General features: G+C 37.0%; 2 protein-coding genes across 2 annotated transcripts; both read left to right on the plus strand.

The window, feature by feature from the left end:
- The first annotated feature begins 5,307 nt into the window (after positions 1 to 5,307).
- On the plus strand, positions 5,308 to 7,868 carry taar19q (trace amine associated receptor 19q). Its single transcript, XM_017358104.4, has one exon. It carries the CDS (start codon positions 6,807 to 6,809, stop codon positions 7,866 to 7,868), a length of 1,062 nt encoding a protein of 353 aa, XP_017213593.4. The 5' UTR covers positions 5,308 to 6,806.
- Positions 7,869 to 10,979: 3,111 nt separating this feature from the next.
- taar19j (trace amine associated receptor 19j) lies at positions 10,980 to 12,011 on the plus strand. The gene has a single exon (XM_017358105.3). It carries the CDS (start codon positions 11,004 to 11,006, stop codon positions 12,009 to 12,011), a length of 1,008 nt encoding a protein of 335 aa, XP_017213594.2. The 5' UTR covers positions 10,980 to 11,003.
- The last annotated feature ends 2,920 nt before the right edge of the window (positions 12,012 to 14,931 follow it).

Consider the following 14,931-nt stretch of genomic DNA (forward strand, 5'->3'; position numbering starts at 1 on the left):
TGTTCAAAAACAACAACCAATATTGCATATCTATAATTTATATAATGGGTATAATTAAACAATACTTTCACTATAACGTAAATTAGAAGTGTAATAGAAAAAATATATATTTTTGCGCAATTTTGAATTTTACTCAAATACAAATACAAATACTTTTCCCCCTCAACAAATACAAATACCGGCTGCTCCGCACATCCCTAATATATATATATATATATATATATATATATATATATATATATATATATATATATATATATATATATATATATATATATATATATGTGTGTGTGTGTGTGTGTGTGTGTGTTTTTAAATACTCCGAAGTAGTATTGCATTGCTTTAGTGGGTTTGTGTGTGAGATTACAATACTTCACACCATTAACGAGCAGTTCAGTGAAGGATTATGAACAAGAACTATATAAATCACACATGACCAAATCAAAAGAATTGTAGTTGGTCCTTAGAGTTGTTACATCATTGATGTTTTCACTGATCAATAAGAGTAAACAAAGACAGACCAACCCATGTGACTGCCTGGAAAGAGGCCTACAGTACCAACACTACTAGCCCACAGTACAATACAACAAATGATATCTATTTTGTCATGTAGGAGTAATATTTAAAATAAAACAAGTGAGCAGGCTCTTATGTGTGTTTTTAACAGGAAATATATCCACATGCAGAGCTTTCTCAAGAGTGAAAGCAAAACACTTAAAATCCACCACTAAATGAGGAAAGTCTTTTATTTATAAAGGTCTGTAAATCTTATGATAGATTTGCCAGAAAATACGAATATTTCATGTCATCATTCAGCTTTATCACTGTAGTGCAGTGAAGGTACTTATTTCAGTCTTGACATTGATATTCACATTCAATTCCCTGACAAACCCTAAAGACTTTTCCATGCTATCAAAACAAACCCAGAGCAGCATAAATGTATAAAAGTTATCAATTTTTTTTATCAACATTTAGCATAAAGCAGCATTATATGAGTTCCATGACAGCAGTTCTGATAATTAATTAATTTTTTTTTTAAAGTGACATGATCTGAAAGATATGTTTATAAATGTGTCTGAACCAGGAATGTCACAATCTATTTATCCTTCATCAATACAATGGCATGTGAAAGCAGGTGTGTTTTGTGATTTAGTTTACCTTTAACAAAAATAACTGAATAAATATTAAATGACATATTTCAAAATGTGCAGCTTCTTAACCTCCAGTGTCTAAATATGAAAGATGCTGCAGTTTAACTGCAGATTAATAATTCAATGTAAACATTTAATCAAACACACAGATATTGGTAGTGTTTGGTGAACTGATTGTGGTTAACCGTAACAGAAGGAATGTTCCTGTTGAGTTCTAGAATGTTTAAACAGCTATTTTTAGACTATTCAATTGTTTAAATCTGCAATGCAGAAGAGGATGATTCACAATCAATTTAGTCAGACTATAGCTGGATATAATGTACTGATGGTTTTCTGATGTTATTTGTTGTGGTAACATATTATGGCGTGGAGGCCAGATGTGTTTATGAGTAGTTTTTTTTATCTGAATAATCAACCCTGCCTCCTCCTTCCATTATCCCTTACAAACTTTATTACATTGGTGCCAAAACCAAGGAAAAAGAAGGAACATCTCAGCCAGAATGTCAACTCCAGTCCATTTGCGGAAGTGATTCAATCACTCACGAGCCTCCACAGAGGTGCTTGTGGAGAAGTGAGCGGAACACGAACAATGGTTCCAGGTTCTCGAGGAAGCCTATCGAGGGACGGTGAGCTTGTCCAGAAGCTGCTGGATCAAGAGATTCAGCCAGCTACAACATCTGTCGCCCACCCTCCCATTGCACTGCAGAAAGTGGGGTCTGAACGGAAATGTTCCTGGACCTATTTGAGAGGATAGCAGAGGCTTTTGGCTGGGCGCAGGCCAAGTGGCCGGTAAAGATCATCCCACTGTTATCGAGCAAAGCCCAGATTACCATTCAGCAATTACCGGTCCAAAATCTCCCATATCTCCTAGATCACAGGTGTCAAACTCAGTTCCAAACGAGCCGCAGCTCTGCACAGTTTAGTTCCAACCCTAATTAAACACACCTGATCAAACTAATTGAGTCCTTCAGGCTTGTTTGAAACCTACAGATAAGTGTGTTGGAGCAGGGTTGGAACTAAACTGTACAGGGCTTCGGCCCTCCAGGGATTGAGTTTGACACCCCTGTCCTAGATCATCAACCTTTGTGTGCTCAGCAGTTCTGTGACGCCTGTAACAGACAGATGGTGCAGGACTGCTAGGGCATCAACCAGATCATGGACGCCGTGGTGCCGGAGCAGTTCAATGCCTGCCTTACCTCCCGGACAACAGAATAGGTCCAAAGCCACCAGCCCAAGAAGCTCAACAGGGCCATCCAGCCAGCGGAGGACTATCTGGTAGCGAGGTCAGCAAACAAACCATAGCAGAAACCAAACCTGCTGTTCCTCTCTCTCCCTTCTCCTGTCCCTGTTCCAGAGTGCAAGGGCTACCCAGGCCAATGGCCAGAAAGTGGTGGATGGGGCCGAGCAGCCAAACATGCAGCAGCCATGCTACACAACCCGTTGGTGTGGGTATAAGAATGGCAGAGCGGTGTCACGCTCTCCAGCCGCATCCAACACAGAACCTGGCCTCTCTCAGACTCGAACAATTGGTCCTGCTTACCCCAGGGGTGCGGTGGGAGGTCTGGGCCGGTGTGTTGGAGATGCTGGGGCGAGGCTCATGTGCCTGGGAACTGCTCCGCTATAGTGATAGGGGCCCTGATTCAAGTCCCCGACATACCAGCAGCAGTCCTCGGTTGTGATGGGCTATGACAGATACCAGTCCATTAGGCGAGGTATATTTCAGACCTCGGTGGATTCAGGATGCAACCAGACCTCTATCCATCAATGCCTGATGCAAAACACAGCATTGGACATGAGCCGCACTGTCTGGGTGAGGTGTGTGCACAGGGATGTAACTCACTCATTGCTAAAAGCCAAGCATATTCAATTTCAGAATCAAAAGCATAGTGTAGAGGGTAGGGGCGTCAAAATTAATTGTTTCTTTGGTGCACCGCGATGCAGACAATGTCAATTTGGTATCGGTTCAGTAATAATCATAACCGGTTATTGTGTACTGACGTCATTTATCGCTATGTCACGGTAGATTACTATTGCGAGGGAGGCGAGGGCGAGTATTTACAACGCTCCAACTACTTAAAAACACAGAATGTGTGCACAATTTCATTGACACAGCAGAAGCTCCTATTTCACTGCGATTGAGAGAATGAAAGTACTCCATTTCTCCCTCTCTCTCTCACTCTCTCACTCACTGTGGGCCCGTTTGACCTGCTGACATGACTTTTCCTCTCCTCTCGGCTGTTTTACAGCGATGGATACAGACACGAGTGCGTGCCTGCAGAGATTTCCCCACCGTGTCTATCATGGATCAGCTGTATCCCCGCCGCTCCCACCTGCCGCTTATCAGTGTCACTCATCTGTGAAGTTCGCAGCGTGCAAGAGCCAATCACAGCTGTTTTTGTTGAGGGTGTGACCAATCAAAGGGGTTTAAGAGAACTTTGTAGACAAGCATCAGAAAGCGAGCTGGATATTATGAACATTACGAAATTAAAGCAACAGTCGAGAGATCTGATCCCCCCAGCAGGTCAGGATGCGCCTGTATAAAGCGGCAGCTAAGGCGCACTCTAGAAAACTGGACTAGTGAATGAAATGAAGGCGATCAGCCTAATTCATGACATGTTTTTGTTTACTAAATCTTTAAATACAACTCTCTTGAGCTCTAAAGAGAAAGAAAATGGAGAAGAAATTTGCCATTAAATTAATTTTAGCAGAGACACAACTGTCATTTTGACATTCGTTTTTCAGTTAGGGGATATGTAGCCTAATAAAAATGTTTAGTTGGACACTGCACAGTCAAACAATAGTCATTTATTCATTTTCTTGTCTGCTTAGTCCCTTTATTAATCCGGGGTCACCACAGCAGAATGAACCACCAACTTATCCAGCAATCCAGCGGATGCCCTTCCAGCCACAACCCATCTCTGGGAAACATCCACACACACATTGACATGCACACACACATTATGGACAATTTAGCCTACCCAATTCACCTGTACAGCATGTCTTTGGACTGTGGGGGAAACCGGAGCACCCGGAGGAAACCCACGCGAACGCAGGGAGAACATCCAAACTTCACACAGAAATGCCAGCTAAGCCGAGGCTCGAACCAGCGACCTTCTAGCTGTGAGGCGACAGCACTACCTACTGCGCCACTGCCTCGCCTCCCACAATAGTCTACACTATAATTAATAATATCTTCATTATATTCATTATTATTAATATTATTAAAATGAACCTATGAAATTGACAAAACGCAGACACATTTTGAATGTTTGCTTTCATTTTCAAATTGCTAAAGCCAATTTTACAGTTGTGAAAAGAAACACCCCCTTATGCAGCAGCAGTCTCAAGTTAGGACACTTTAAAAAATTATTTAAAGATGATCGCCCTGCCAAGTCAAGTTTACAGTGTTATACAGTTGAAGTCAGAATTATTAGCCCCTCTCTGAATTTTAATTTATTTTTTAAATATTCCCCAAATGATGTTTAACAGAGCAAGGAAATTTTTTACAGTATATCTGATAATATTTTTTCTTCTGGAGAAAGTCTTGTTTGTTTTATTTCGGCTAAAATAAAAGCAGTTTTTAATTTTTTGCCAAACCATTTTAAGGTCAATATTATTAGCCCCTTTAAGTTAATTTTTTTTCGATTGTCTTCAGAACAAACCATCGTCATACAATAACTTGCCTGATTACCCTAACCTGATTTACCCTAATTAACCTAGTTAAGCCTTTAAATGTCACTTTAAGCTGTATAGAAGTGTCTTGAAAAAGTCTAGAAAAATATTATTTCCTGTCATCATGACAAAGATAAAATAAATCAGTTATTAGAGATGAGTTATTAAAACTATTATGTTAAGAAATGTGTTGAAATTTTTTTTCTTTCCATTAAAACAGAAATTAGGGGAAAAAATAAACAGAGGGTTAATAATTCTGACTTTAACTGTAAATGAAATAGGTATAGTGCGAGATATAAGTGGATTTGCCGCAGATCAACCTCTCACATGCTCTGCAGGAAGGCTGAATGATAATCTTTAACAAAATATGTAATGTAGACTATACTGATATTTGCTCATGCAAAATTAAACACCAGAACATATACTGTAGACCTATTTTAACAGCTATAAATACAGTTAGCATACAGATTTTTTTTTTACTTGTAGCTCATGGCCCTAAAAATGAAAATGTAACCTGAAAACATTATTAAAAAGGCTTAATAAATAAATGACGATAGACCTAACAGCCTAATAGCTTATGTTAAGGTTTCCAAATGCCAGCTGGACAATCACACACACACACAAAAAAAAAAACCTCACTCATGATAACATAACATAAATCTTTATTTTTACCTTCAAAATGATGAAGTTATATAGCTTATTGAGCAGTGTGTTATGCATGCCAAACTTTAACCAATTTTCAGGATAATAACTGTGAATTTCTTTTTTCAGGTATCTTTTTTTTTAGGTATTTTTCTGGTTACACTAATGCCCTAAAATGTTGCTAAGTACACATTCAGCTACTATTTTTTTAAATGACATTAGATTGTAACATTCTACTTTTTCCTAACAATGATAGCTGATTAGTTGGGCAATAGACGAGATGAAGTGTGATGACTGGATTATGCTGATTTCACTATATTTATTTACTGGTTATATGAATAGCCAATACAATCTCACGGCAATTCGTAACTTTTTCATTTAGTGGCTAATTCGTATGAATTCGTACGATCTAATTCATACAATTTAGTACGATTTGCTTATCCCCCAATGACGGTTGGGGTTAGGGGTGGGGTCAGGTGCCATGCCTCCTTTTTAAAATCGTACCATTTCGTACGACTTAGTCACTAAACTGGCAAAACGTGAAATACTTACGTTTTCTCGTGAGATCAGGCTGGAATAGCGGGTTAGCGTGCTTGTGTGGGCATAGTTTGACGCCTTGACCTAAAACTTTAAACATTTTTACTATTTGAAAAAAAGCAGAAAGAAATAAGGAGAATAAGATAATATAAAGCACTCGTTTAGTGCTGAAGCCATGTCCATCTGCATTAATAAACAGTATGGTTGCATTAACCTTCATTGAAAAAAAAAAAAAAAAATAAAGCAAACCTTTACATATTATTATTACTATAAAAAGTATATTACTGCCTTAAATCAGTAACTTAAGCAGTAACGCCAAGTAATAATAAATAAGTGAATAAACAGCCTAAATGAAAGGAACAAGAGGGACCAAAATCAGCAGGTCTAGTGGCCCCATATAGGATTAAAATTCCCTCTCAGTTATGACATTTTGGCGCCGGGCCTGAAACCATCTCTATTCAAAGTAGAGTCGCACTAGTCACAATTCAGCTGAGTGCACAGTTAAGAGTACTTTGGTGTGCTACATGAGTATTGCAGTATGTAATGTGGATGGCGTATCACTGCTTAACCCTTCAGTTTAAAGGTCTTTACACCTTAAAAATAACCCAATAAAATAATAAAGAATGAATAAAATAATAAATATAGTATTTAGCTTTAAAAATAGAGAAGAAAAAGTATTGAAGATCAAAACAAGCTTGCATTACTATAGCAACTATAAACAGTAGACTGGGAGGATTTCTTATTGTTTATTTCTTTATTTCTTTAACATTTGATTGGGCGGTGAGTGATGCAGACACTGTATAAATGAAAGGACAGAAAGGAGAGCAGAACAAACTCCTAACAGGAGTAGACTCACTCATGGCCTATGAGACAGAGGATCAGGAGACTCAATACTGCTTTCCTGACATCAACTCATCGTGTGTCAAAGGAAAACGCTCCATTCAGGAATATATCATCATGTATGTGTTCTTTTCACTGCTGTCAGTATGGACTGTGTTTCTGAACCTGCTGGTGATCATCTCCATCTCTCACTTCAAGAAGCTTCACACTCCAACCAACATGATTATTCTCTCTCTGGCTGTGGCTGATCTGCTTATTGGCCTTATTGTGATGCCTATAAAGGCCATCAGACAGGTTGAGACATGTTGGTACTTTGGAGACACTTTCTGTGGACTCAATTCAATATTAATTGGGGCAATTTTCTCAGCAACTCTTAGTAATTTAGTTTTAATTGCTGTTGATCGTTATGTTGCTGTGTGTCACCCTTTACTGTACCCACAGAAAATAACCATGGCCAAAATGTTAATGTTTATCTGTCTGTGCTGGATTTACTACTCAGCTTATAACACTGCTGTTGTAATGAATAATAGATATTTTGACACTTCAAACAGAACAGACATGTGTTATGGAGACTGTTCAGTCATAATGAGTTTTGGTTGGATACTCACTGATTTGTTCATGTCTTTTATTCTTCCCTGTCTCATAATGATCAGTTTATATCTGAGGATTTTCTATGTCGTTCATCAGCAAGTGAAGGTTATAAACTCTCTGATGAAGGGTGGTAAATGTGTAACGGAGGGTTCAGTCAAGAGGAAATCTGAGAGTAAAGCTGCTTTGACTTTAGGAATTATTGTGTTAGTTTATCTGCTTTGCTATATCCCATACTACATCTGTGCTTTATCTGTTAACTCCTCCACAACTATAACTGTTTTGGAATGGACTGTTTACACTAACTCAGGTCTGAATCCTCTGGTTTATGCTTTATTTTATCACTGGTTTAAAAAGACAGCTAAACTCATATTAACTTTGAAGATATTTCACCCGGAGTCCTCTCTGATCAATGTTTTTACAGAAAATGAACTGTAATTTAACTGATAATCTCTCATATTAGTAGATGTTATCTCTAAGGAAAAAAAACTGCAGAGACAACATGGTTCCTTTTCTTTCTAACGTCTACATTTATTACACTGTGGGTCATTGGAGATGTTTTGGGGTATATAATGATCACACTAGCGAATCATTGATGCATCAGGCTACTCATTTAATTTGTATTTAGTATGTTTATTTTCCAATCCACTGGTCACACATGAAAGATAAACTCATTGTATCTGAGTCAGTGTTGCATTAATTCAGTGTGTGTGTGTGTGTGTGTGTGTGTGTGTGTGTGTGTGTGTGTGTGTGTGTGTGTGTGTGTGTGTGTGTGTTTACAGTATTTCACACCTTCAATTAAAAGGATCAGTAGAGGATCACCTCTAATAATATTGATAATAATATAAAAAATAAATAAAAACAATCATAATTGGTCCTCAGAGTTGTTACATTATTGATCAGTAAGAGTAAGCAAAGACAGACCAATCCATGCCTGGAGAGAGGCCTACTGTACCAACACTGCCATTTTACAAGCCCACAGTACAATATTACAATAAATGAAATCTAATTTCTAATCTAAGATTAACCTCATGAGGCCCAAAGTGTTTTTACATGCATTTTTTATTTCTCTTTGCTATTTGGGCTTATTAGAACCCAATTAGAATAAAAACATAACTATGATCTTTTGATATGATGTACTTTTAGAGAAAAATGATGTCCATATATGTGGATTTGTGGTCCGAATTTACATAAAACACTTTTTCTTCACTTTTTTTATGCATATATAACATACCTTTTTTTTTAATGTTTGGACTATCAGAGAGTAAAAACAGTTTTTGCCTATTTCGGACGGTTGTAAATAATGTTTGGAACATTTTATATGCTGCAAAACAGTTGCAGGATGACACTGTGTGTCTGTAACTAAAGATCATACATTCAAAGTATTTTAAATAAACACTTAAGAGCTAAAATGTGCTGTCCACGTATGTGGACACTAAGCCCTAGGAGATTATTACCAAAAATACAACTAGTGACCAGGCTCTGATGTGTGTTGTTGACAGAAAACATATCCATAGGCAGAGCTTTCTCCTGATCATGACAGAACAACACTGAAAACCAATTATCATTTGAGGAATGTTTGTTAATTAACAGGATATGTAAGTCTTATGAATATTCATTCATGCATTCATTTTCCTTTGGCTTAGTCCCTTATTTATCAGTGGTTGCCAAAGTGGAATGAACCATCAACTATTCCAGCATATGTTTTACCCAGCAGATGTGCTACCAGCAGCAACTAGTACTATAGGGAACACTCATACACTTAAATTCACACACACTCATACACTACGGCCAATTTAGCTTATTCTGTTCATCTATAGTGCATGTGTTTGGACTGTGGGGGAAACCCGAGCACCTGAAGGAAACCCAGATGAACACAGAGAGAACATGCAAACTCCACACAGAAATGCCACATCAAACATCTTCACCTCTATGATCATCTGAGAGCAGTCATCCAGACGCTGCTGGAACAACATGAAAGATTAAGGTATGGGCAGGCATATATTATGGTCAGGGAACACAGCTGCATGTTATTGATGGCATTTTGTAATGCACAGAGATACTGTGAGAAGATCCTGAGGCCCATTGTTGCGCCATTCATTCAAAAACATCACCGCATGTTTCAAGAATCTGTAGACAATTCCTGGAAGCTGAAAACATCCCAGTTCATTCATGGCCAGCACACTCACCGAACATGTCACCAATTAATTGTTTGGGATGCTGTGAATTGATTTATACAATGACGTGGTTCAGTTTCTGCCAATATCCAGCAACTTCACACAGTCATTGAAGAGCAGTGGACCAACATTCCACAATCAACAGCCAGATAAACTATATGTGAAGGAGATGTGTTGCACTGCGTGAGGCTCATAGTGCTAACACCAGATACTCACTAGCTTTCAAAAGCAAAAGTGCTGTGCTAATATTCTCGTAGAGTGTATTCAATTTTGCACAGTCAGTTTAGTTTGCTTTCATATATTGTATATTTTGACATGTATTTGTTTTATTCATTCATTTGTATTTTGCTTCAATTATGTGTGATTTTTGCTGTTGTGTTGCCTGCTTTTAAAGCACTTTGAGATAGATGTGTGTAAAAATGTTTTATTATTATCAAAATATCTTCAAAATGAGCTACTTAGAAAAAACAAAATGAAGACAGTGGAGTGGCCTAGTTCAAGCCCTGATCTAAATCCCATTGAGACGCTGTGGCATGATCTTAAAAAGGCAGTTCATGCTCAAAAATCCTCCAATGTGGCCGAATTACAACAATTCTGCAAAGATGATCGAGTCAAAATTTCCTCCACAGTGCTGTAACAGAGTCATTGCAAGATACCAAAAAGGCTTGATTGACGTTGTTGCTGCTAGAGATGGCTCAAAGAGCTTTTAGGTTTAGGGGGCAAACACTTTTTCACACAGGGATATGTAGTTTTGTATTTTGTGTTCTCTTAATAATAAAATCGTACTTTTAAAACTGCATGTGTTTACTTGTGTTATATTTGACTAATATTTAAATATGTGTCTGAAAAATGTAAGAGTGAAACATGCCAAAAAACCATTTTCACACCACTGTTAGAGACTTTTCCATACTGTTATTTAAAAGAAGCCAACAAAACTCTGTCATAAATTTTCTGAAATATACAGTGACATACCTTGTCCAGACCTATTTATAAATGGATCTTACAAATCCTCTTTATAAAAAATTCATAACTAATCACTACAACAACTCAACTTATAAATTGCTCTCACACATCATGGACATAATATGGGTTGCATATCACCCACAGTGTCATATCACTTCTGTATGAAGGTCACCTCTTATATCATCCAATAAACCACATAAAACAGATCAATTAATCAATGTAGCATTTACATTTAAAAATAAAGAAGACAAAAACTATATCAAAACAAGCTTTCATTACCATAGCAATTATAAACAGTAGACAGCAGAGGATCTTTTTTTTTCTTTACATCAGAGTGGGCGGTAGATGGGTCGGTCAGTCTGATTCAGACACTGTATAAATGAAAGGACAGAAAGGAGAGCAGAACAAACTCCTAACAGAAGGAGACTCACTCATGGCCTACGAGACAGAGGATCAGGAGACTCAATACTGCTTTCCTAACAATAACTCTTCATGCATCAAGGAACAACGCTCCACTCATGAATACAACATCATGTATGTGTTCTTTTTATTGCTGTCAGCATGGACTGTGTTTCTGAACCTGCTGGTGATCATCTCCATCTCTCACTTCAAGAAGCTTCACACTCCAACCAACATGATTATTCTCTCTCTGGCTGTCGCTGATCTGTTTGTTGGACTTATTGTGATACCTATAGAGGCCATCAAACAGATTGAGAAGTGTTGGTACTTTGGAGACACTTTCTGTGGACTCAATGTAATACTCACTGCTGTGCTTCTCTCAGCATCTCTTAGTAATTTGGTTTTAATTGCTGTTGAACGTTATGTTGCTGTGTGTCACCCTTTACTGTACCCACAGAAAATAACTATCACTAACATATTATTGAGTATCTGTCTGAGCTGGGTTTACTACTCCGCTTATAACACTGTCCTTGTAGTTAATAATGGATATTTTGGCACTTTACACAGAAACAAAGTGTGTTATGGAGAATGTTTAGTCATTATTAGTTTTAGTTGGATGCTCACTGATCTGTTCATGTCTTTTATTTTTACCTGTATCATAATGATCACTTTATATTTGAGGATTTTCTATGTTGTTCATCAGCAAGTGAAGGTTATAAACTCTCTGATGAAGGGTGGTAAATGTGTAACGGAGGGTTCAGTGAAGAGGAAATCTGAGAGTAAAGCTGCTCTGACATTAGGGATAATTGTGTTAGTTTATCTGCTTTGCTATATCCCATATTGCATCTGTTCTGTAACTGTAAACTCTTCCACAACCATAAATGTTTTAATGTGGATTTTGTATGCTAATTCAGGTCTGAATCCTCTGGTTTATGCTATATTTTACCCCTGGTTTAAAAAGACTGTTAAACACATCTTAACTCTGAAAATATTTGAGCCGGCATCCTCTCTGATCAATGTTTTTATTGAAGATGAATTGTAATTGAAGTAGTAAAGCTGTTACTAAGAGGTAGATATTATTATGTGTGATACTATAAATACTGTAAATTAATATATAACATATGATAATAATCACATTTAAACAAGTCAATATTAAACATCACTTTTAAGAATAATAAAAATAAATTGCTAGGGATAATATTGTTCCATTTGTTTCTAACTTCAGCATTTATTTCCACTGTGTGCATGTGGGGCAAAGGAGATGTTTAAGGTAAACAGTAGCTAATCCATGATGTATCAGTCTTGTCATTACATTTTGATTGAGCCATCGAGTTTTTCCAATTCACAGGTCACACATGAAAACTGAAATCATTTTATCCGAAGTAGTATTGCATTGCTTTAGTTGGTTTGTGTGTGTGATTACAATACTTCACACCTTTACTGAGCGGTTCAGTGAAGGATTATGAACAAGAACTATATCAATCACACATGACCAAATCAAAAGAATTGTAGTTGGTCCTCAGAGTTGTTACATCATTGATGTTTTCACTGATCAGTAAAAGTAAACAAAGACAGACCAACCCATGTGACTGCCCAGAGAGAGGCCTACAGTACCAACACTACTAGCCCACAGTACAACATTACAATAAATGAAATCTAATTTCTAATTTAAAATTAACCTCATAAGGCCCAAAGTGTTTTTACGTGCATTTTTTATTTCTCTTTGTTATTTGGGCTTATTAGAAACCAATTAGAATAAAACATAACTATTATTTTTTGATATGATGTACTTTTAGAGAAAAATTATGTCCATATATGTGGACTCGTGGTCTGAATTTACAAAAAACACTTTTTCCTGACTGTTTTATATATATATATATATATATATATATAAATATATATATATATATATATATATATATATATATATATATATATATATATATATATATATATATATATATACATACACTTTTTTTTTTTACATGTTTTGACTATCAGAGAGTGAAAACAGTTTTTGCCCATTTTGGACAGTTGAAAATAATGTTTGGGACATTTCATCTGCTGCAAAACAGTTACAGGATGACACTGTATGTCTGTAACTAAAGATCATACATTCAAAGTATTTTAAATAAACACTTAGGGTTCTATTTTGACGGTCCATGCGCAGGGCGCAAACACTTTCAGGGCGAGTTAGAACGGGTTTTTGCTAATTTAAGGACGGGAAAATCCGCTTTGCGCCATGGCGCATGGTCTAAAAGGGTTGAGTTTATTTTCTTAATGAGTTATAGGTGTGTTTCGAGAATAAACCAATTAGAGTCTCATCTCCCATTCTCTTTAAGAGCCAGCTGCGTCGCGCCAAGAGCGCATTCGCTATTTACAGGACGCAAAGTAAGTCTAAGTGGAAAAAATGAGCATTTCACTAGCAAACAGTTAACAGTTTATTAACAGAACACTGTTAAACAGAGCATCTACTGCGTGAGAATGAGAGATAATGGATCTACTTTCACTTTCGCTCTTGGATAGGGAAACCTTTACACACAGACATCAATTAGTCTATAAATAATTAATTTTGTTTGTTAAGTGCAAATATTCATTTCAAAACTATTTCTAAAATCAGTTCTTATTTCCAGCAAACAAATAAATTAACAATAATAACAAAATGTGCTTAAAAACCTGAGTTATATCCTCAAACACATGCTGTGCCCCATATGGTCTAAAACCTGACAGGTGGGCAAATCTAAGCTTGTTTTTAATAAAACAAATATAAATATGGATATAATAAAAAATACTGCTAATAATAATAACATTATACAAAAGCAAATTGTTATGAATGAACTGAAAAAGCCTCCCGAGATGAAGAAGACATAAAAGCGGTGATTTTTCATATTTATGTAGGCTAGAAAATAATATGTTTTGTAATATTTTAATCCTTTATATTTATATTCTATATCTATTCTTATTATATTCTATATATATCCTTTATATTTAAATTTTTTCATATGTAAAGATATTTGCCTATTGCTCTCTTGTGTGTATTAAGCAGTGTGTAAGCGAGGCTCAACTCTGCGCTGAAGTTTAGACCGGGTTAATTTTGGTCTAATGAAAAATCTATTATAGTTTCTCAAAATAGCAACGCACCAGCGGTCCGCCTCAGAAAGCCTTACTTTTTAGACCAGAACGCCTATGAGCGCACAAATGAGCGCTAATGCATTTGCTATTTAAACAGCGTAGCGCAACGCCTCAAAACCACTCTTGCGCCAAGCTGAAACTACCAAAAGACTATTGCGCCTCGTCTTGCGCCACACTGCGCCGGGTGTATGATAGGGCCCTTAAGAGCTAAACTGTGCTATCCACGTATGTGGACACTAAGCCCTAGGAGATTATTACCAAAAATACAACAAGCGACCAGGCTCTGATGTGTGTTGTTGACAGAAAATATATCCATAGGCAGAGCTTTCTCCTGATCATGACAGAACAACACTGAAAACCAATTATCATTTGAGGAATGTTTGTTAATTAACAGGATATGCAAATCTTATGAATATTCATTCATTCATTCATTTTCCTTTGGCTTAGTCCCTTATTTATCAGCGGTTGCAATCGTGGAATGAACCACCAACTATTCCACCAAATGTTTTACCCAGAAGATGTGCTTCCAGCCGCAACCTGGTAGTGGGGAACACTCATACACCCATTGTTTGCGCCATTCATTCAAAAATATCACCGCATGTTTCAAGGATCTGTAGTCAACTCCTGGAAGCTGAAAACATCCCAGTTCATTCATGGCCAGCACACTCACCGAACATGTCACCAATTAATTGTTTGGGATGCGGTGGATTGATTTATACGATGACGTGGTTCAGATTCTGCCAATATCCAGCAACTTCACACAGTCATTTAAGAGCAGTGAACCAACATTCCACAATCAACAGCCAGATCAACTATATGTGAAGGAGATG

Source organism: Danio rerio, chromosome 10 (genome assembly GCF_049306965.1).
Source record: "Danio rerio strain Tuebingen ecotype United States chromosome 10, GRCz12tu, whole genome shotgun sequence".
Classification (NCBI taxonomy): Eukaryota; Metazoa; Chordata; class Actinopteri; order Cypriniformes; family Danionidae; genus Danio; species Danio rerio.

Excerpts from the sequence above, each read along its gene's own strand:
- taar19q (XM_017358104.4), top strand. The coding sequence starts at position 6,807 with ATGAAAGGACAGAAAGGAGAGCAGAACAAACTCCTAACAGGAGTAGAC.
- taar19j (XM_017358105.3), top strand. The coding sequence starts at position 11,004 with ATGGCCTACGAGACAGAGGATCAGGAGACTCAATACTGCTTTCCTAAC.